The sequence below is a fragment of the Triturus cristatus genome, chromosome 8 (genome assembly GCF_964204655.1).
Source record: "Triturus cristatus chromosome 8, aTriCri1.1, whole genome shotgun sequence".
Classification (NCBI taxonomy): Eukaryota; Metazoa; Chordata; class Amphibia; order Caudata; family Salamandridae; genus Triturus; species Triturus cristatus.
Genome location: NC_140591.1, coordinates 365467422 through 365492104, shown reverse-complemented (window position 1 = coordinate 365492104; position 24683 = coordinate 365467422). Strand labels below are relative to the sequence as shown.

At 41.6% G+C, this 24683-nt stretch overlaps 1 protein-coding gene across 3 annotated transcripts in view; it reads left to right on the top strand.

The window, feature by feature from the left end:
* The window catches only part of DCLK1 (doublecortin like kinase 1), a 1175807-nt gene extending 1151443 nt beyond the window's left edge, over positions 1–24364 (top strand). For all 3 annotated transcript variants that reach the window (XM_085621707.1, XM_085621706.1, XM_085621708.1), the window contains one exon: positions 21680–24364. In XM_085621707.1, the coding sequence (XP_085477833.1) occupies positions 21680–21847 (168 nt within the window). In that variant the 3' untranslated portion in view covers positions 21848–24364. The remainder of the gene's footprint in view (positions 1–21679) is intronic.
* Positions 24365–24683: the final 319 nt, after the last annotated feature.

Here is a 24683-nt window from a genome sequence, read left to right as displayed (position 1 = left end):
ATAAATGTCTGTCCTTCTGCAAGGTATGCCATCTGGGACTGGGACAAATGATACCGGTCAAGCTTCACCGAACTTCAAAGCAGGAATAAAAAGTGTCCTTTTCATCAACCTTATTTGGAAGGCTTTCCAAAAATGAAGTAGTGTTCTTTGTCTCTGGAAAGAGCAGACATGTTATACCTAGTGACTGCTCTCTGTCAAGCTGGGAATTAGGATGAAGACAGTCGTCAGTTGGTGCCAGAGGGTTTGTCTTTTCTCGTTGGTGTGGGTGGAACTCACGGAGTTTCACCCCACTGAATTCCATGGAATTACCCAAAAACTCTGCGAGATTTTCATGTTTTTGTACGTCGCGCTGCTCGCACTGATTTTTAGTGCTGGGAGCTTGTCCTGCGCTGTAAAATCATCACGATCTCAATTTACCGGTCCTACACCCACCTGTAGAAAAAGCAAAATACGGAAGCCATATTCTGCTACTTGCAACAACATGCAGGAGTTTCACATTGCCACAAGGGCTCCTTTTCTAGCGATTTAGAGGTGTGCGCTACCATTTTGGATTCATGGCTTGCAGGGATGAGGCTACGCTGTTGCTGCTCTGCTGGTAGTACCGCTTTTCATTGATCACACTCCACTTAATCTGACCAGCGTTGGTTCAGGCACTGGGACACACACTCAGGACAGCTTTTCCAGCAGGTAATGGCAGATATGGCACAGAGCTTGTCAACAAATTTCTCACCCACAGTTATTGTGACCATATGCCTGATGCTCAAAAAGAGTTAAAAAAAACCTTTCAAAATGTGTCCTGTAATGTTGATATAAAAGTATTTGACTGTATAGTCCATAAGACAAATCCTTGTCACGCTCCACTGGTCATTCCTACTTCCACAAAGAGGCCAATAATTACTCCAATTAATTTATTATTTTCACTTAGTCATTTCTCAATTCAGTTCCTTTGGGGTGTACATCAACGCTACTCAGACTCCCTCTGATTCATTGAGTGAAACCGTGCTAAAGGTTTTCCTGAAATCCAAGTCGACCATAGTTGCCATCCATCCATTCCCAAGAGCTGTCTGTCAAATGCATCCATCTCACATAAAATCTTAGCAACCAGCTTTCATGTATATTGTATCTTAAGTTGTGAGAGGATGAACAAATTACTGACCCGAATTATAGGTTTATTGTAAAACTATAGAAAACCATAGGAGAGTTAAAGTTTTAAATTTCATAAAAAGAAAGTGTACAAGGAGAGGGGCCAAAGGACTGATGGGAGGACAGAACCCCCATCAAACTGCTGGAGACAGAAGAAGCCCCGAGCAGCTGATCAGAAGACTTTCCAAACTTTAGTTCAGCATCTGGAAATGCACAGCTTCTAGGCATTAAATAATAAACAATCACAACAAGCAGGGACTAAGAGTGCATGAAGGTCCAGCATACGTGCTCAGAGGTAATTCTATTCAATTATAGGTATGAAGTTCCTGGACACTGCATATCTTTAATTTTTTACATTAAATAATAAAGCCTGTGATTAGGCACCAAGACCGTCCCTAAGGCTGTGAGGAACCAGAATTACCTGACCGCACTATCAAGCAGGGGTGCAAGTAACTACAGTTTATGGTACAACAATAGAATAATAGAATAAAAAAAGAGGTACATTAAAAAAAAGTTTTAAAAAGTGGAAAATGCATAGGTTAGGAGAGGGTTAGGTTTAGGTGATGCTTAAGAAGTATGGTTACAGTAAGGTATGTTGAGAGGGAGAAGTAAGATAAAGAAGTTAGAGTTAAAGTAGTCTAAGAGTTGTGGTTAGGAATAGGGTAATAGTTCGAGATGAGTTAAGGGACGGCCTAATTTCTGGGATTGGGTTAAGTGTAGAGTAAAGGAGGGTGTAAGGGATGGTGCTATGGTCATGGTTGGAGTTGTAAGGGATGGGGATTAAGGTTAGCTTTAGGGGTTGGTGTAGAGTTAAAGTAATGGAGAGTGTAATTGACGGTGTAGGAAGAAGGCGTGGTATAATGTTGGCACAGGAGATGATATGCTCTGCCACCCCAACCCATGATATGCAGAGAGCACGTGATGTGAGTAAATAGGTTAGGGTTTAGGAAGCAGTAACAGTTATCACTTATGGTAATGGCAAATACAGGTCTTCAATTGCAGTGGACGATTTCTACTTTTTTACCACTACATTTTGCATTGCTATAAACATACTTGGTATCCACTGCATTCTCACCTCTACCTTTTACTTAGAGATTTTGCATTTGATGTTTTTGCTCTCATCTTTATTACATGCAACCACAGCTAGGCTCTAGGCTTTGGAGAGCATCACTGGGTATAAAATCTAACTGTATATTGGACACAAAACCACCATGAGAGCTTGTGCAAAGCATAAACAATAAGCAGTTCTAAAAGAGTGTACAGACAGGCAAATACCCTAAAGTGCAAAAAAGGGCATGTTTGTCACACAGAGGACCTGGACCTTGTGCTGCAGGGTTTGCAGACAAATTTTAAGTGAGAAAGGTTAAAAAAGTTCCAAGAGGTATTGTGTCATTCTATCTTCTACTGCAGAAGTCTTTTTGGGGTATACATTTACATGGGTAGACCTATTTGGTGTTATTTCTGTTAGAGTAAGCATGATTGATGAGGCTCTTTCTGTGGATTAAAAATGTATTAAATATTCAGGTTTTCTTTTTTCAAAGCGCTTCAGAGACAGCTGTAACATAGTACAGGGTGGTTGCAATGTTGCATTAAAAGCACGCCTATTTTCTTTCTTATCTATTTGGTATCCTGAGGGTGATATAGTGTGTGTGGTTATGTCATTTGCACCTAAATAGCTTCACTTTAATTTGCTACACAAGGAGATAAGATATTCATTAAAAAGCGCTTTATGGGTAATGCAGATGAGTTTCAAGGATTTCTCAATTTCAAGTGGAAGAGAATGCAGATTTGTATATCACATTATTGACCCCCAAAATAGGGACCTATGGATGTATTATGAACATAATATCACACCTTGAAATATCATAAAGGTAATTGTATATTTACTATTTTAGGTTTACCTTTTAGGATATTATGAAGGTTCATATTATGGTCCTGATGTGTCTGTAGGTTAGTTTTTCAACCTCAATATTGTTGAACAACACCCAGTGTATCTCTCTTATGCTGAACGTGATGTGGGAGGATTTGTGAACATTGGATACTAGCCTGGCTACCGTGCTGATGCTACTTTTCCAGGAGTTAACATTGACCCAAGCACACTTTTTGAGTGAAGATGGGGTAGGATTTTCCTGGAGCCACTTTTGTTGGGACTAGCATAGGCCTTTGTTGGCCTTCTATGGAATTACTCTCACTGTCTGCTAATGAGAACTTGGTTTTATATACTGATGGCTACCAATCTTTTGTTGTTTCAAAGCACTATAAATATCAGATGTTGTCCTACTTAAAAGGTCTCAATTTATTAACTTCAGAACCATGAATGAAAATGTTGGCCATGCTGATTAGTAAACCTATGATCAACAGGTTGCACACGGATCTCAGCAGAGAGTGCTTAACTCAATGCGCTATCTTGCCACCATCTTGTCTAGATAATGCAAACATTTGAATAGTGGCGAGAAAGTGAAACAAAAAGTAATTTAGCTACTTTCTAAAGGTGGGAAAGCTACTGATTGACTTCTTTACAGCTTATATCACCGAAATCTTATGATGATTCTAGCTGGTAAGAATCACAGTAGACAAATTTGCAGGTAACGGTGATGATTTATAATGCAAAAAATTACTAACATGATTGGTACCTTGGAAAGAGATTTTAGGTCAGCATACAACTTGGCACTGAGGGTTAAAAGAAGCAATCTATGAGAATGTTCCTTCTTGGATCAGGCAACTGAAAAGTGCAGCGTCAAATTATTTGGTCTAGGCTTATCCTAACTGACGGACATCTTGGGCAACATTTGTGTGATTCTTCAAGATTTTAACAAATAACAATTGTAGACATTCCTCCTCCAGTTCAACCTTCATATTTAAAATATATTTTCCATGTTTTAAATCTCTTCTTATGCCCCTCATTTCCAATCATCTCCACCAGTCTTCTCAGTTCTAACTACATCTTCCAAGCGTGTCTGCATGTCCACGTCTGTGCATCTCCTGTGCTATTTTGGTACACATCCTGGACGCCTTTATATCTCATACAGGTATTGTAGCTGATAGAGTGCTATATAAATATTGATATAACAAAATCTTCCGCACTGACCAAACAGTGAATTGGATTACAATAGACGACTACTGATGTCTTCCCGTTAGAGGAGGTAATGACATCTGCCTTGTTGCTGAGAAGCCACATCTGTAGCTCCCCCTATGACTGGATTCTTGGACTGCAGAGGTTTAGTATACACAATCATCTTTTAAACTTGATGGTAATTATTTCTTTTGAGAACATATATTTTAATAATGTTTGAATTTCAACTGTACGTACAGTAGCACTTAATTTGGCATGGTTGACACAGAAAATGCACTTCTCACATAGGTCTCTTAGAGTTTGCTCCAACTAAGTGCCATTTCTCTTGAAAGCGGCAAATGTACTTGCTGCAAACACATCAGAAAGTTATCATAAAGTAACTTTTAGAAGAATCTGTGATGGACAAATACTTTAAACAGATTATGACAGGGCACATTGAATCTAGGCCTTCCTTTAAAATATGCTGGAATGCTAGTGTTACCAAATATATTTCCACTCTCAGGCGCTAACATAATTCTGGAAATTTACAGAAGGTACAGCATATTTCCCAATAATTTTTGTTAATGTCTCCCTCCAACCATCTCTAGTGGCTCAAAGGGAGATCTGGAAATGACCAGCGGCAAATATGTTACAGATTATTGTTTACCACTTATTTCCATCCAGAATCTCTGGTTATTACAGGAGGAAGGGGAATGGAAAGACTGCATGCGTTTGATCATCATTTTCTGACATCAATCTACCTCTACAAGTGTTGTAGAAATATCCAGCAAAATGCCTGCAGAAATGCATACCAAATTGCCTACCTCCCAAAATCTGAAAATATGTATCATGACTTGCAATGCCAGTTAGTATTAACAGAAATCCTTTAGCATAGGAATGTACACTTCCTTAAAGAAAGGATAAAATAGTGTTTGATAGACAGAGAGGATAGCTAAATGGAAACAGGAATTTGAGAAGTGAGCCAGATGTACTAAACATTGCTGCGCTTGCCAACTCTCCGATTTGGAGTTGTGACTGCAAAAATTTTTCTGGTCAAGTACTAAGCCTGTTTTAGGAGGCAGCAGAGTTTTATGGAGTCCTAAAATGGAATTAGAAATGGACAACAAATCACTATAAAGAAGGGGGATGTTTTAGGTGTTTCCTTCCAAATAGCAATTTGTAGCCATATGCGTCAATAGTTGGCTTGAATTCTGGTCACAAATCATTGAAAAGTTCCAAATCCCCAAACGGAGGTGGTTATTCATTTGCAAAAGGGACCAGGTCCCCTTTGGACACCTATCTCTTTGAGAATTTTATGAAAAGTTGCTGGGAGGGAGAAAGAACTCCTGCAGGTCACCACTACCAACTCTCATAGACACTTTTTAAAAAAGAAAACATTTTTTTAAAGCAAAAATCTTTCCTTTAAAGAAAACATCCTGCTTTAAAAAAATACTTTATGTAAAAACTGCATCTGACATTGTGGTCTGCTGACCCTTACATGCCACCATCCCTGTGTTTGTGGCCAATCGGATTGAGTAGCTACATATTGAATATTTATTAGATAAGACTTAAATGCACATAGGTCAGTTCACAAAATAAGTTTGTTTGCCAATTGCAACTGGTTTTTGTGCCCAGAACTTAGTACATCAGGCCTTTTAATCTACAGCATGACCCAGGTGGTTAAAGTTACCAGAACTGCACTCTTCTTAAAAGACTATTTAATACCAGCTAAAAACATTTCGTGGGCTGTAATAAAAATCTACTTTTTGTAATGCCTGCTCTCACATATGAATAATGAAACAGGTGTAATTTAATTCCCACACTATTGCCCAAAGCAATGAGTTTAATTTTCTCTTTCCTTAATGTAAGAAATTGGGTTGTTGATTGACTAGGGTGTGAGTCATAGTCAAGCATCAACCACATATCCTTGTCAGCGTAAGGCACAAGCAAACCCCACACTAACCTGTGCTCAACCCCCTGGTAGCTTGACTCAGAGCAGTCAGGCTTAATTTACAGCCAATTTTTTAAGTATTTGCGCAACACTTCAAACAGCAAAACAGTGAAAACACACCTCAAACGGAGCCCACAACAGGATTAAATATATGGAGTGATTTTTAATAAATAGAACAAGCCCCAAATGTTCGTAGATATGGAATTTTAAAGTTTTTAGGGAAAGGTGTAAACTGTGGATATATGATCGCACCACACCAGGAAAAAGTTACAAGTTCAGGCTGACCACGATGGAGGATGGGCTGGCTACAGGGACCCAGTTAGGCCTGCTGAACAGAGTACCTTGGTTTGAGGAGTGTTGCATGATTCTGCGTCAGAGATGCATGACAAACTTGAATCAATGCATTGGTTCCGAGATTCAGCAAGGATGCAGTGTGAAGTTCTCTCATTTATACATTTAGCCTCCCATCGATGAGCGCTTGTAATGCAAAGTTCAGAGTAGGATATGTGTAACGCAGTTTAGAGCGATGCGCCTGTTCCGAGGCACTGCAAGGCTGTAATGCGGAGTTCGTCAACGTCATTGAGGCTGCCGTCGATGAGAGATGCGTGGGTCTGTGCTGAGGATGCATCATGCAGCGGCAGTACCGAAGGCAATGCAGGCTGCAGCGGCAATGTGAGTCTTTGTGACGGGTCCAATCTACGCAGCAGTGGAAATGCGTTGGTTCTGCTCGAAATGCGTTGGTTCTGCTCAGGATTGCGCCACACAGCAGAGAAGATGCATCACTTAAGCTGGGTCCACAGAGGCTGGCAAAGCATCTTAAACCCACTTCCAAGGGTCCAGGACTGAGTTGGAACCACTTGGCAGGGTAGACTTACAGAAGGCAGAGTCCAGGTGCAGATGCAAGGTTGTTGGAAGCAGGCCACCACCCAACTAGCCCTTGGAGTTACTTTGGGTTCTTGGTTCAAGAGATGCAGGTCGAGTAATTTTTGCTCAGGCAAGAGGGCAAAAGACACACAATTGATGGACGGAATGCAGAACAAATCAAAACATTCACCCCCAGTCAAGAGATCTGGGTTAAATTCATCATTTTTTTGCTCACCATGCCACCCCAGTTTAACCTGGCCATATGCAAATCAGTCTTGACCCTGTGCCTCATGGGAACAGTCCAGCCCGAACTGCCAAGCCAGGTCCTCCCTGGACCGGAAACAAGCATCCTAGGACCGGTTTCGGGGTTTCACCCCTCTTTAGCCAGGATAGCTTGATTCCAGTGGCACAGTGAGCCCAGGAACCACGTCTGGGCATACCTGGCGCACTTAGGGCGAGAAAGCAAAAGACACACAATTGATGGACGGAATGCAGATCAAATCAAAACATTCACCCCCAGTCAAGAGATCTGGGTTAAATCCATCATTCTTTTGCTCACCATGCCACCCCAGTTTAGACCTGTTCATATGCAAATCAGTATTGACCCTGTGCCTCATGGGAACAGTCCAGCCTGAACTGCCAAGCCAGGTCCTCCCTGGACCGGAAACAAGCATCCTAGGTCCGGTTTCTGCTGTTGTTTTTGCATCAGGGAAGAGGGCAGCAGGTCAGCACAGCAAAGCAGGAATCCAGCAGGAAGCAGTCAAGCAGACTCACAGTCCTTCAGCAGCACATGAGTCTTTCTTCCTGGCAGAGTATCCACAGAGCCAGAAGTGTACAGACATGGTGTTGTCTGAGGTCCAGTATTTATACCCAGTTGTGCCTTTGAAGTGGGGGGGGAAGCCTCTGGAGGTTTCCCTTTGAAGTCCCTAGGCATCCTGCCTCCCCTGCCCTGGTTCCAGAGTAACTACATGGGGTATGCAGCTCTTTGAATGGAGGCAGCACACACCCTATTTAGGTGTAAGTGGGGCTGTGCCAAGCTCCTCCCTCCCATCCTCACAGTTCCAGGCACACCTAGCCTCCCTATTGTGTGTGGCTGTGTGGGAGGAATACACAATGCTCAACTGTCAGCTGCATCCAGTCATGTGACCAGAAACAGGCTAAATGGCTAAGGCAAGAAAATGCCAACTTTCTAAAAGTGGCCTTTTCAGAACTTCAACTTAAAATCCAATTTTACCCTTTGGGGTTTTAAATTGTGATTCGAGAGACACCAAACATGAACTGGTCATTTCTTCCCATTTAGATGTTACATTTATAAAATGTAATAAGGCAACCCCAGTGTTATCCTATCGGAGAGATAGGCCTTGAAGTAGTGAAAAATTAAAGAGTTTTCACTACCAGGACACGTAAAACTTAAATGTATATGTCTGACTTTCTAAATACATTGCATACTGCTCTCTGCCTGTCCAGGGCCTAACATAGGGGTGACATATATATTAAAAGGGAAGGTTTGGGCCTGGCAAAAGTTTTGTTTTGCCTTGCTGAAATGGCAGTTTAAAACTGCACACATGAGCTCAGTAATGGCAATCTTTAGACATATTTAAAGGGCTACTTGACTTGTTGGCACAATCGGTGCTGCAGGCCCACTGATAGCATTTCATTTACAGGCCCTGGATACACCTAGTACCACTTTACTACTTGTAAGTAAATTAAATATGCCAATTGGGGATAATCCAATATTACCATGTTTTAAGGAGTAAAAGGAGTAAGCACAAGCACGTTAGCACTGGTTAGCAGTGGTAAAGTGTGAAGAGTCCTAATGGCAGAACACTGAGACCAGAATACAATGGAGGAGGAATGCAAAATGTTGGAGGAAGACCACCCTAAGGCTGACAGGACTAACTCTTAACACACCTCTTTAAGTTCAGGCCTGAATCTCGTAGGGCAGGGTAAAAGTAAACCGAAAGAAGTCAGAATGTGGGATGGCAGGGTGGGTAGGTAACTGTGAAATGGCACATGACTCTTAGGAAGATGTCATTGTTTCTGTGAGCAAAAAGATTGAGAGTTTGATGGGTGAGTAAAAGTTAAATAAAATGTGGGTCAGTGTCCAGCTTGATCATCCTTTTTTCCCATGGTGGTAAATATGAACCTGGTTTTCAATGTATTTATCTGTATTTATCAGGCATAGATTAAAAGATTGGTGAAGCACTTTACGTAAATTAAACAGGTACAGTATAACCATATGAGTAGGTATAAAGAAATGCATGCATCATAATGCATTCAGATTTTGTTATGTGGAGCAAAGTTGGGATGAGTCATGAGGAAGGAATAAAGTAGACGAGACAGCAAACATTGGACATGTGCCTCAGTACCAGTTAATACGCAGCCCGCCTACTACACCAACTGCACAGGAATAGATAAGTGCCTTCGAATTAATGTAAAAGAAGGGACCCAGTTAGAGAGTCAACTCCATTTTGAGTGCAGACAGTTACAGGGTTGTTCAATAAATAGAGTTAGATTGAAAAGGATCATACCAGTATTGCCAATCACATCAGCAAGTGTTGCTGAAAAGTAGCCTTTTCAACTTACTCCTAAAGCTTTTGTAGAAAGAAATCATTCTGAAAACATGAGGGATAAAGTTACACAGATTAGAAGCAATCTCTGAGAAAGAATGTTTGAGAGTCCTTTTCTTTCTGCAGATTGGAATTTCATAAGTGACCCTGAGCTCTTGATTTCACACAGTCCATATGAGATGATTCGTTTATTTGCTATATAGTTAGGAGTTCCTAATTATAGATGTTGTGGCCCAATTTTGACACGTCTATTCATTGGATTACTGCTTTTTAGAGTCTTCACTGGGTAGGAACAGCTTACTTCTGTGCAACAGTCAGATTTAGAATTCTCACTCTTGCTATCAGTTTAATGTGGTTCTAGAGTTTGCCCTTCCTGCATAACATAAAAGACCAAGAATTTGTGCATTCAGTGATGGAAGTGCACCAAATTTAGTATGTGGATAGCATTCAGCCAGGGGTTGAACAGTCTGAGGGAAAAATCAATAAAAAATAGTTTTCAAGATATTTAATTTGAAGTGGTGATGGGAAATCTCAGAATTTGGCCAAACAAGTCAATGTCTTCAGGGGATGCGACTTTCAACTAGAGGTGTGTATCATTAGCATCGAAGTGGTAGGAGATTTTAGATTTGGGATGTGGAAGAGAGAGTTGTGGTTCCGTGTACAGATTGTATGGATCAAGATAGAGTATGAAACCTTGGGTACACTTTGTTGGAGAATAGTAGAATTGGGGATGGAATTCAAGATTCATATTGGCTGTTATTAGTTAGATATGCAGGTAAGACAAGAACTAATTTAGGACCATTACTCTGAAACCAATTTTATAATTGAGGATCTCTATGAGCATAGACTAGTTAACTTTGTTGAATGCTAACAATAGATCTGCAAGGGTAAGCAGGCAAGAGTCTCCTTATTCAAGGATTAGGATTTGTGGCGTCCTACCCCAGACTGGTTACCCACCAATGACTACACCACACATGGAGCCTAGTTTTAGAAGTCTGCGTATAACTGCGAACTCAACATTCTAAACAAATCTTCAGTGCATTCCGCTCTAACACTTACGTCACAGTTCTATGGAGTCTATCAGGAGCCAAAAGGGTTCCATCATTTTTAATTCGCAAGACACTACATCCCCCCTCTGTTAATTTTTTCTTTTTTTACAAAATAGGCATATATAAACATGTACAATTAAATCGCTTCAATCAATCTTTTTGGCGCTTTAATTGTTCGACGTGATCTTGTTCTTCGAAACTGGGAACTGTCACCACCACTGTCCAGGATCTGCTCCAAAGGTGGAGAGGCAACAACAGTCACTGAGGTGTTTTAGACCCAGTCTCTCCTTCAACACTTAGGTCTGATGAATGATTAGTTTAGTGCCTGAAATGAGCAGAGTCTCTGGTAATAGACTTCCAAGGGCACTTGGCAGTCACCATGTTTCCTTTAGTAGACACCACTTGAAAAGGTTCTGCATCAAATGGAGTATCAGAATTTCTTCTCCTCACTTGTCATGCAAGCACGGAATCTCCTTTCTTGAAGACAATATTTTTCGCATGTGGGCTTTTGTCTGCATACGCTTTCATCTTTTGTTTGTTAACAAAGTCCTTCTCATGAGTCGCGGTTTCACCTTTTTTTCTCTGATTTGTCCACTTAGGTAACTTGGTGTTCATGGCTCCAGAACATCAATGTTGCAGGATTTTCACTTGGGGTCGAGTGGGGTGTTGAACAATAAGCTCTCAAGGTAGAATTCAGCACAGTTTTCAAATTGAGCATAGCAATAATGCTTTCTTTAGCAAACTCATAAAACGCTCAACAAGTCAGCTGGCCTGTGGCCACAAAGGTGCGCTCTTCTGATCCTTTATATTCAAATGCTCAAATAGCAGAGCTGAGATTTTGTGTGCACCACTTCATTTCAGTTCCCTTTATTGTTCCATGGTCTCCCTCAAGCTGACTTCCTTTTCCACCATTCAGTCAAGACAGCAGGGCAAGCACAGTATTTTCCATCACCATCCAGACACTACTTGCATTCCCCCATCAATCCCCAGGTACCTGAGCCACCAGCGGCAAGTTCAGGGACTGCTTCCATCCTTAATCAAAAATGGAGCAAGAGAGGGAAAGTCGCCAGGTCGCCCTCCACTCATGAAACAACAAAACACAAGACCTGGTGACTAGAGCACACTATTCTTCTTTGAGAATACTGGGTCAGACTAATACTAGTTCTGCCCAAAAGCTGGCTTCCCCAAATGACAGTCTTATCTCATTCACAATGCTCAAATTCATAAAAGTTTGTTAAAGCACCAAAGAGAACTAGAAACTGTTAAAAAAGGGTGTGAAAAGTCAGAAAGTACCTCATGTAAACATCACAAAGGGAGCTGCTGGTTGGTACTCACCAGTTTGCTCACGCTATCATCACTGGTAACCTTCATGACCGTGAAAAAGAACAAAACACAGTGTCCTAATTTTAAAGGTGAAGAGGAAAAGGTGAAGGGTTACAGAGAATGCAGTATTGTTATTATTGTCATTCTTAATCAATCGGACCCCACAATGAAAAAGAAAGAATTGCTTCTCCAAGCTAAAATGAGTTGTGACTCACTTGCAGGTATACACACTTTATTGATCGCAGTTGTCACACTCAGATGAAAAGAACAGCATGTGTTAGACCATTTTAGTTAGAAAGGCCAACATGTTTCATTGCCACTTATTTCCGGCAAATTCATCAGGGCTAGGGGACCAGTCTCCACCTCACCGATGCTTCACACACCCGGTGGTTGCTACCAAGGTTCATACCAGCAACACACCAGAAGGGGATGCATCCAAGTGTTATCCCCTCATCCCTTGTAAAAAGTAGCCATCGCCACTCGTCAACCGCACTCCAGGACGTCCGTGTCGATAACTCTTCCACTGCTTCCATCCTGTCAAGTTCCACTATGTCTACAAGACCAAACCATCACACGATTCAGCATCATCGAGGAGCTCTCCCAATTTGCCTGCTCAGGGGCACCACTGGCGAAATTGCAGGCAGAAGAGTGGGGCCCAGGTTGATGCTCATCATTGTGATCCAGATTATCGGTACCAGGACCTGTGTCCAGGGCCAGGTTACGCTACACCCTTGCAGCAAATCGCAAGCAGCCTAGCACCTTTCAGGTACTCAGTGTACTAAATGTGCTGATAACTTCACTGTGAAACAGCAGCATGGAGTCATACCAGGGAGTTCTGAGCTGCAAGACTGATTATGCAAGGGACCAGATGAAAGGTAACCACTTACAATCATCTGTGTGACAAAAGTACATAGCTAATAAGTTACTAGATATAGCTCAACCTGGGCTCATCCTCTGCAATGGACAGAAGCTGCTTTTCTAGAAGTCTAAAAACATATCCAAATGCAGATGGACAGATGAGATAATGCAGCGCTCAGTTTGCTGGACTTGAGTTCAGCTTTATTCATAATCTTACACCGCTCCCTCTGTTCAAGGCCCAGTGGGCTTTGAATGCACGATCAAGCTCTTTAGTGGCTTGAGTTGTTTTGGTCTAGCCGGACACAACTGGTAATAATGACACCATTCAGGTTCAAGGCATGAGTTTTACATCACAGGGTTACACAGGGGTCTATATTCAATACCACTCTTTAGAATATTTATGACATCTCTAGCAAACTTTATCCAAAGCCATGGATTTGCACAAACGTCATATGCCGATGATACACAAATCATGTTTTCTTTTGCAGTGTGTCTGTGCAGAGCTTTCAAGTCTGCCTAATGGCAGTGGCAGTATGGATGAAGAAACATTCATGTAAATTGAAAGGAGAAAGGTGGAGCTCTTTGGAGGTTCATCGTTGATTTGCTCCATAGGAGTGGTGGCCTAATGAACTTGCCTCCGCTTCAACCCCTAAAGAGGCAGTAAAATATTTGGTCATTATGGCAGACAGAATGCTCTCCTTCACTAAACAAATGAATGCCTCAGGCTTTATTATTTAAGGATAGTTTGAGCATTACATCTACCTGAAAGCTCCCGATGAATGGTGATCAGCACAGTTAGTCCATCATGCATTGATCATTACAATTCTTTGTATTGGAGAAAGCTTCTCAGAGTATCCAACAGATGGAGAACGCTGCTGCCAGGGCCCTAGTAGTCAGTCTCCCAACAGCCATACTAAGGACTACGTAAAAAAAATAATGCACTGTCTCCCACCAGCAACATTTACATTTCTAAGACCTAGGGCTTTGTTTCTGGCATAGGGCATTCTACAAGAAAGGACCTCTGTCCATTCAAGATAGATTTTCCCATTGATTTATTGCGCTTTGCTGAAGCAAAGTACGTTGCAGTTCCTCGCTTCTCTTGTTCTAGGTTGAGAGGCAGACCTTTTTATTATCTGCCCCCAAGTTAATGTCATGGAATGCCTGAAGCTTTACAGACCGAGGAAAATGTTTAGAAAAGTTCATAAAACTTTAAAAACTTGGCTTTTCCGCTAGGTTCTGAGTTTATTCAGATTACATGAGGAACCCCATTGGGTGGCTGTTTTACGCTTAACAAATTGATTTCATGTGCAGAGCTGCCACAGTCTGTTGTTACAAGTTTTGCAGTCAGATTCATTCATTGAAATCTGTTTTTATACTTGGACTTCCTCCAGGTGACATACCAGAGAGAGAAATGGATGAGAAGATGTGTGTTAAAAAGAGCATAATTGGGTGGCCAGTAACTCTACTAGTGTGGGGGCATGTTACTTATCAGCAGACCCTTGTTCAGTCAAGACTCTAAAACTGTAATGGAAAGATATCTACAAATTTACATTTCACTGTTTTTGGAGCACAGCGCCCTGATCCCAAGTAATCTGTAAGAGTATGCACTAGAATGTATTAGCTCGAGTACATGCAGAGGGACATGGCTGATTAAAAGGAAGAGAGAAGCTAAAAAATGTCACCACCTAATAAAAGCATACAGTATAAAATGTAATGGCTAGTGGAGGAATTCACTAGTATTTAATACTTTTCTCTTAAACTGAAGTCTTTGAAAACAATCTCAGAATGATTTCTAGACTAGTCTTGGACCACAACCTGCCAACAAATCCAAGTATGACGATGTGGTGATCTCGTAGACAGGGTTGCTGTCTAACGTGTGGCCAGAAATACTACTGTTTGGACACTGTCATAAGAAAGACTGCTTTCTGTACTGTCACTATGAGTGCAAAGCTCTAGCTGTTGAACATGGATATTTTCCGTCATGCTAAAAGTGCCAACACTTGGTTTTGCAAATGTAACTACTGTATCCCTGACACTAATCCTTTGTTGGATCCACTGATGCATCAGTAGATGCCCAGCCTATATGCTATGCAGCGTATGAACATGTAAGCTAGCGGAAGACCACTAAATAAACCGTCCCCAGCAAATTACTGTCATTTGAAATGGCAGTGGCTATTTATTTGACCTCTCAAAATTCCCACAATTTAATTTATTCAGTACAACAGTGGTATGCTGTCTGCTGATTATTGTTTACACTCACCCTTAACATGGATTCACAAGTAAACCCACAGGTGCCTCCACCTCTGGATTCCAGCATCATGACCTATGGTATGAAACCAAAGAGAACTGCAGAATAATGGGAGCTTGGTTTAGTGCACACCCTTAGAGTAAGCCAGAAAGACTAAAAATAACCTTCATCTAATGGATGCTCTGGTAATAGTACATGATGCTCTATATCAATCTGGCCCCTCCTACCTTAGAGCCAGATTTGGCTTTCATAAACCCACAAGACAGCTGGGATCCACCAACAAATGGTTGGCAGAGATCCATAGGATTATGAGCGTAAGAGCGGGAGGAAGGTTCCTAGCTTATCTGGGTGCAACTGAGTGGATTCAGCCCCTCCAGAGCTGCGGATGGTGAGGGAGGTGACATTGTTAAAGAAGAAACTCCAAACCTGGCTCTTTGTGCAAATCTAAGCCTTTTCATATCTCGATCTCACTGCTTGCGTCGGGACACTCCTTGGAGTAGCTGTGTGCATTATAAATTGGTATCATATCTAGTGAGATTGACTCATACAACATGACTAATGGGTCAGTACCTCCTGTAGTCCTACAGAGGTTGTCCCCCTTATGTCTGTAGATTAGCCTGGCGTTTTCAGGTGATGTTCAGATGTGTCAGAAGGAAGGGCTTGGAGCTCTTTCCTGTGGATTGCAATTGAGGGTGCCATTCCCAAATGGTAACGGCTCTTTCCAGCGGTTGGGAGACAAGGCTTGCTTTATATATTTTCTCCTCTGTTTTGGGTATGTTCAGAATTGGTTGGCTTCAGCTGATGAAGGTGAATTTACAGCAAGTTAATACGATTTATGCAAGTGTAGATGAGTCACAAGCACTTAGCGTTGATGTGTATTTGGGGCTGCACAGTCACAACCCCTAACATAGGAGGAATGCCTTTAAGCAAGCAGGGCTATGGTATGAAATACATGTCAATGCGAGAATTTGCAAAAGGTGGCGATTTACTTAGACTAATTTGTGAACAAGTATGTTTCCATTCCGCTCTCCTGATTAGGGTGAATAATTAATGAACTAAAGATTGAAACACACATTGCCAGCCTTTCACAGATGATATAAGCATGCATTTCTTTTGAGACAAAATTGGTTGAAAATGAAAACCACCTGATGGACTATGGTCCATCAGGGATACTGCCACCAAACACAGATTTGCCTTTACAAAGACGTCGAAAATAAATGTTTTCAATGGCCATCAGAACCCTTTCGAAAATCTGAATATTTTCCAAACTGTCCTAAAAAACTTTACCATGGTCCATCAGGGATATTACCCCCAAACATATACCAAAACCTCTGTGGAAACAAGGAAGAATTGGTATATTTATGCCATCGTCAGACTATACACGGTATTAATATACTGCCATCCTTGCTCACACATTGCATCAACCAAACTTAGGGGGATATTTACAATGAAATGTCAGAGCACAGTGTTACTCCAAAATTGGCAACTTCGCACTGCAAAGCTGCCTAGTGCCAGCGCAGGCACCCTTGCACCATGTTGCAAGGGTGCCTGCGCTGCAGGGGCGATTGTTTATGTGCAGTAAGGGACACCTTACAACATACTTTGATTTTTATTTTGTACTTAGTTCCTGTTGTTATGGAGTCTTAAATCATAATTGCAGTGTAGTGTTTACGGTGGGCGTTCATCCATGAGGCATCGTAGGTCTCTAATTAATGTGGCACGTTTTAAGTCCTCGTGCAATCTCTCATCTCTTCTTCTGAGTTTCATTCTTATTTATTCAGCAACACACCATTGCCCCATGTCTCTGAGCCAGCCAGTGACATCCTAGCCCAGCCTACTAATCTATCAAGCAACGCAATGTAGCAGGGCAAGTTGATGTGCTGTGTTGCGTAAATGGAAGAGAGCTGAACAGCGCCATAAATCACAGCAATGTGGCTCTGTTCTGCTCTCTACCTGTGCTGGTGCACTTGTGGCTGCCTTGTGCCAATGCAGGCACCCTTGCGCCATGGTGCAAGAGTGCCTTTGTTATGGGTAGGATTGTTTTTGAGCAGGAAGATATACCTTCATGCACAAAAACAATCCTTAGAGGCGTAATCCTCTTTGTATGTACAGACTACAGGACACATGTAAAGAGGAAGTAACGAGGAGAAATAAAGATATCTCATCACATCATGCCAAGGTCGGGTTGGCGCACGTTTTCAGCACATAGCAAGCTTTTCTCATTTTAGTAAATCTGGGTTTGCGTCAAAATACATGAGTGGATACACCCACGTAACACCTTACCACTGCAGGATAATGCAAGACACTTCCTTTCATTACTTTGCGGGTTAAAATTAATGCTAGGCAACACAAATAGTGTTGTGCCTGGCTTTGTAAATATCTTTCGAAATCTTGCATTGCCTTGCGTCAACTTGTGTGACAGAAGGGCAAAGCAAGCGCTTTATAAATCTGGGCCTTGGTGTTTTACGGCTTAACCAAAGAACCATAAGTAGTCTCTTTGCTAAAACTAATATACAATCAATACATGTTTTTATGATTTTGTTTTTAGAGTGAATAGCCCCTATTCCCTGCAAACACACCGGGGAACCAGCTGTAAAATAATATAATCAATTGTATTTCTTCCTGATATCTACATACCACCTGTTCCCAATAGTCAAGTATCCTTGGGCATTTCCAGTTTAAGTAATAATAAGTGGATTCAGTTTATCTGCCTCTGGGGCGCTCCACAATTATTAATGGTCAGATTTTATGCAGCATGGCAGAAGTAATGTATGCCCTATGCACAAAATTGAATTGTAAAGCCTAGAGCTGTGATTGCTAATGGCTTTATGTATGAGTGTTAGTGTCTCATCCCAATGGTTATCTGTAAAGCAGGTTTCACAGTCAGCTTCCCAATTTTACCTCGCCTTTAGAAGATGCTTAATCTCCTCTGCCCTCATTGCCCTGTATATCCTTGTTATCACTCCCCTTCCCTGGTCCATTGGCAACACTAAATCTAAGGAGTATAATCTAAGCTGGTCTTCCATGATTGTCCCCTTTACCCTTTCAGCTAACATTCTAATTACATGGTAGTGTCTCACACTCAACTGAAAGCTCCCCTCAGCTCGCTCAAGTGTAATCAATGTCCCATTCTCACACAGTCGCTTGATTTCATGCACCCCCCATTCTTCCATCTACTCATACGTAGCTCTCTATTGATCTGCTAAATTCCAGAATCTCCCACAGTGGTAGCCAGCGGGAGTAGAGTAGAAGCCTGCCACATCTGGACTTCAACATTCTTAAAGCGTGCAGTGTCACTTGCACTATTCGTGCATCCTCACCCCTATTCATTAAATACTCTTTTTTTTTAGCACCCCCAATAAGAGTCAGTCTTTGCTACTGTAGGCATCATACCAAGCTGATGAAAATTGCAGCTGTGCTGCCTGATCGTATGTATGCCTTCAGATCTGATGGCGTAAGACCTCCTTGTTCATATGATCACTGTAATATGTTCACATTGTCCCAGTAAGGCGACGGGAAATCCATCTGGCCCATCAGAATCTGATCAAAAAGCACCTCTTGGTCCTCTCCACTTCTGCAAAAACAAATTCACAAACCATGAAGGCAACGGAAGGCACCAATCAACACTTTGCATTCCTCCTCCATTGTATTCTGGTCTCAGTGTTCTGCCATTAGGACTCTTCACACTTTACCACTGCTAACCAGTGCTAACGTGCTTGTGCTTACTCCTTTTACTCCTTAAAACATGGTAATATTGGCCTATCCCCAATTGGCATATTTAATTTACTTACAAGTAGTAAAGTGGTACTAGGTGTATCCAGGGCCTGTAAATGAAATGCTATCAGTGGGCCTGCAGCACCGATTGTGCCAACCAGTCAAGTAGCCCTTTAAATATGTCTAAAGATTGCCATTACTGAGCTCATGTGTGCAGCTTTAAACCGCCATTTCAGCAAGGCAAAACAAAACTTTTGCCAGGCCCAAACCTTCTCTTTTAATATATATGTCACCCCTATGTTAGGCCCTGGACAGGCAGAGAGCAGTATGCAATGTATTTAGAAAGTCAGACATATACATTTAAGTTTTACGTGTCCTGGTAGTAAAAACTCTTTAATTAATTTTTCACTACTTCAAGGCCTATCTCTCCGATAGGATAACACTGGAGTTGCCTTATTACATTTTATAAATGTAATATCTAAATGAGAAGAAATGACCAGTTCATGTTTGGTGTCTCTCGAATCACAATTTAAAACCCCAAAGGGTAAAATTGGATTTTAAGTTGCAGTTCTAAAAAGGCCACTTTTAGAAAGTTGGCATTTTCTTGCCTTAGCCATTTAGCCTGTTTCTGGTCACATGACTGGATGTAGCTGACAGTTGAGCATTGTGTATTCCTCCCACACAGCCACACACAATAGGGAGGCTAGGTGTGCCTGGAACTGTGAGGATGGGAGGGAGGAGCTTGGCACAGCCCCACTTACACCTGAATAGGGTGTGTGCTGCCTCCATTCAAAGGGCTGCATACCCCATGTAGTTAGTCTGGAACCAGGGCAGGGGAGGCAGGATGCCTAGGGACTTCAAAGGGAAACCTCCAGAGGCTTCCCCCCACTTAAAAGGCACAACTGGGTAAATACTGGACCTCAGACAACACCACGTCTGTACACTTCTGGCTCTGTGGATACTCTGCCAGGAAGAAAGACTCATGTGCTGCTGAAGGACCGCCTCTCTGCTGAAGGCCTGCGAGTCTGCAGGACTGCTTCCTGCTGGATTCCTGCTTTGCTGTGCTGACCTGCTGCCCTCTTGCCTGATGCAAAAACAACAGCAGAAACCGGACCTAGGATGCTTGTTTCCGGTCCAGGGAGGACCTGGCTTGGCAGTTCGGGCTGGACTGTTCCCATGAGGCACAGGATCAAGACTGATTTGCATATGGCCAGGTCTAAACTGGGGTGGCATGGTGAGCAAAAGAATGATGTATTTAACCCAGATCTCTTGACTGGGGGTGAATATTTTGATTTGTTCTACATTCCGTCCATCAATAGCTCTTTTTGCTTTGGACCTCCTTTTGAGCACTGTCATCATTGCCTCGCAGCCCAGCCACGAGGCTCCAAGCGGCTGGCTCCACACCTCCCTATCCTCTCCACTCTCATTCCCACCCTGCTCTAGCTTGTCCTCATGATGGATAGGCCAACGTATGTCTAAAGGCAGAACTGATCTCTCTTTTCAGTGCATCCGCTACCGTGTTTCCATCCTATCCAGCATTATTCTATGCTGCCCATACTTCCCCACTGCATGCTGTTCTATGCGGTCTTCACCTGCATTCAACGCCATCCCGCACCGCCATGTCAGCAGGAATTTCCAGCTCGCCTAAGCAGCCATCTTTATTGCGCCAAGCATCTCTGGCGACAGGTCCTTTATTCCCGCTTTGAGTCCGAAATCTCCTCTATACATCCACGACTGCTTTTATTTTGAAATGTTGCTATGTTCCTTTACGTGCTGCTATTCATTTAATGGCAGAATGGGTGTTTTTATTACGGATTTAGTTTTTTTATTTTTAGCCCACAAACCGGGGAGTCCAGCAAACATGTCCCAACAGTATCACGTTCAGCCACCATCAAAACAATTTTTAAATAAATAACTGCAAATCTATCCGCTTTGGCGAACCATATTTTATGACACCAAGATGATTACCCTGATTTCATGTATTTATGGTACTTGTAGTACGTGTGTCAAGACTTCAAAATTCGTTATCGTTTAAAAACCTGATATGGTGTGAATAAAACATCTGAGCATTATCACAAAAGAAGTTTAAATACTTATTAAACGATTTGAAATAAGAACAGATAGGAGAAAGTTCCTGAGTACCTCAGTTATTCTCAAACTCAAAAGACAAATCTAAGATGTTGCCTGGACAGGATGGTTTTGAAAGCTTTCCTGGGGGCCAGAGAAGGTTCTCATTTGTTTCAGGGCACAGAATTCTCCTGATAAGTAACCCTGACCATACCCAGTCCATAAGGATTCTCATACACAGCTAAGCCGTACATGGTATATCCTCAGAAAGATCTGACATTGTGAATACATTAGGCCAGCAATTCTGTCCTAAGGAAATTTATTTCCCTGATTCTATGTAGCAGGTCAAGGAAAACCTTTTATATATTGTTTGGGACAGTAAATTAGAAATTTTGGAAAAAAGCACATCAACCAGAGCATATGTAATTTATAGACATGTGACAATATTATTGATTCTTCAAGGCCTGCAGGAGGGGGGTTAGGATAGTAGCTGTAAAGGATTACAACAATATTAAGTAACAAGACATTAACCTGCAACAATTCAATGTATAGTGAAGAATATCAACTACAGCTGTACTTAAATGTACTGTGCAGAGTATATAATCTCATCAAGGTACATAGGTGTGGCATTAAGAATAGCAATTACCTACATGTAAATACCATAAGGATATAGTTAGTAGCAGTCGATATTCTGTACTCAATATTGATGGAGGTCGATATGTTGCCCTGTTGTAAAATCCTTTTTCATTCAATCTGAAATTAAATTATTGTCATCTGTTACTTGGAAAATGCAGTTTTCACAGCCTAATTTCTTCCTTTCTTACTTTATGTCCCCGCCAGACCACCGCTCTTGATAAGGAGAGGCAGGTTTTCAGACGAAGACGCAACCAGGATGTGAGGTGCCGGATGTACGAGGCCCAGCCAGTAACGCCGGATCTGACCTCAGAATCGGAAGACTATTCGCCAAGCTCCTCTGAGACCGTTCGCTCACCTAACTCACCCTTTTAAAGAAACTCTCTCAGTCCACGTCCCGCCTTAACCCTTTGAGACTCTGGAAATATTTTTTTTTATTTTTATTTAAAAGCATTAGATCTGGAAATATAATTTATTGGTCTTCAAAGGCAGAACAAACAGATAGTTGCCTATATTTTCCTGGTATTAACTTCAGGATTCAGTACGCGTTCTTAGTCTTAGTGGAAATTTGCTGCTAAAGTGATCCTCAAAGGGTTAAGACTGTTTTGCATTTTTCTTTATAGTTCGAAACAATGAATGTTTTCATCAGCCAAGCTAGGGTCTGCAAGTATGTAATCTTAGCACGTGTTAATCCTCTGAGTGCTCAAATTTCTTTAAAGTTGGCAGTCTAGATTAGTCAGTATATCCAAGGGTGATGAACTAAATAATGCACCTCACTGCAAATGGGTTAATTGGAGAAAAGTATGTCTAAAAGAATACCTTGCTATCACAGAAGAAGCCAGATTTCATTCTCAAATTAGTCTGCCTGAATGACTGCTTTTGTGTTCACTATCATTTTATAAGGTGTGATATTCCAATTTTTTGATTTGAACAAGAACGAACCAATTGCCTCTGACCAGTGCTTAATTTGTAAAAAAAAGTACCAGGGCGAGAATCTCGTCACAAGGCCACTGCAGCTTGCACCACTCATTGCCCCTGCCATGTTGACAATGATAGTAACACAACTCCTAACCATCACACTCCTGCAAGTGTCACAATTCGGACTATTTCAGGCCTCCCAAGCTATAAGAATAGATTGGGTGGCAGGTAATAGTCATTTTTAATCTATATTGAATTAATAATTGCCTGTTGCTGTCATCTCTTAATTAGCCAGACAGCGTCACAGCATGGGAAACTGTCACAATTGCTGGTGTTGATAAATAAATGCAGGTGCAGAGCCCTGGAAACCACTGGCTCAAATTAAGCACTGTCTCTGACTTTTTCATATATTTTCATCAAACCACTTGTCATGGCTGGTTCCACTTTAGTAGCCTAAAGTCATCATTTCAGTTGGTTGATAGATCTAGTGAGGTTGGTCACTTCTGCCGTAAAGTGCAATATTTCCCAGAGCAGAATTTCCTGCAAGTCTATATCTATTTGTTCAGGACAGTCATCAGGTGTGTTTTGTACTTGAGACTGAAATTTCCTCAGTGAATCAGCCAAAGTGTAAATAAAGCAATTAGTTAATTGCATCAAATTTCATAGTTGAGAAATTACGTCAAGTCTCTGATGCTTTCAAGTTCCGTGCATCGAGCATTCACTTTCACTGTATGTCATGCACACAGTCTCATGCGTCAAACGGTGTCTGCACTTTAATGAGGTTTCTTAAGATATAGTAAGGGTTCTCCAGTTCATCACAGCTATATTTCACCCTTTTGTTTTAAAAATTTGCCTGAAATAGTTAGGAAAACATTGGAAAATTGGATCCTCATTTGCATTTAATTTCACCTTTCATAAATTGATCGCGTGGAGAATCTTTCGACCAAGTTATTACCATCGAGCATAACATGGAACCATCTACGCTTCCCCCATTATGTGTATAGTCAATGAATACTGGTGCTAAATAATATGTATTATTGCAAATATATATATGTATGTATGCAACACAGACCTCACATCTTGCAGAAACACAGCGTCATTTTGGAGTTGAGTGGTCGTATCCCTCTGCAATAAACAAAGAAAACTACTAGAGTTGGTGGACAAGAGCCGGGCACAGTGGTACGATGACATTTGAGTTACAGTACTTCTCCGTCTCCCATAAAGTGACACTGTATAGGTGTTATTTCATGATGGTTGAAAGGACAAATGAACATCCTCATCCTATGTCAGCACTTAAATCAGTACTCAGAGGGTTAACAGAAAAGCACAAGGCATGCTGAATATATTGGTGTATCTAAACAGCTTTGCTTCTTAGCTAGTGTTTGCTCCTCTAGGGTTTTCAGGAAACCCTGGGAATATTTCAAGTTAGTTGTTGTTCCAGCATTTTCTATAATCAAATTAATTTTATTTTTTTGGTTGAACTGATCACGGAATATAAATATGTATCATTCATGCAGTGCCAGTTTGTAGAACTATATGCCATTCCTCAAATTATTCCACAAAGTCTTTTTTTTTTAAGTGCTTTATACAAGGCTTACAGTGGTGGCATAGGTGACTGAACTAAGTCTTGGTTCTTGGTAAACAATCAGCCATGGTCTCGCGAGATATGAGGGAGGGGGCGTCCTTGCGGTTGGTTACATTTTCCAGTAGTAAGAGCGATATCATTATCTACAGTCCACCAATCATCTGTAAAGATGAGGGTTGTTCACACATAGGAGCCTAGGCCCCGCCATTGTAGCACAGATAGCCCATGATACAATTAGCCAAAACATTATTTGCTTCAGACTGTTAGCGGGGACAGGGAGATTTTAGTCATGGAAAAATGTCATTGCTTTCCAGTAGTTCTCATCTGACTTACATGCGGTGCGTACTACAATAAGCAAAGCCAAACCTGTGAATAAACTATTTACTGAACCTACGTCTTGTCGTTTACTTCTTTTTCTGCTTACCTTGCTGTTACAGGGGAACACTAGTCAAGCTTGGTGATTTCATGGGAGCAGTGAACGAAGGAAACCCCCCTGTTAATAATCCAGGGGTCGGCTGTATACACCAGTTTTAATATATTAATAAGATTTCGTATTTGTAAAGCATGAACATATCACCCCTTAAGTGTTTCAAGGCGTTGGGGGCTGTCGGGAAGATTGAGCAAGCTATTGCCCAGAGTCACATGGTGCTCATCTGAGCTACCACTGGCGATCGAACCATGAGCCCCGCGCTCCGGAGTCAGCCGCTC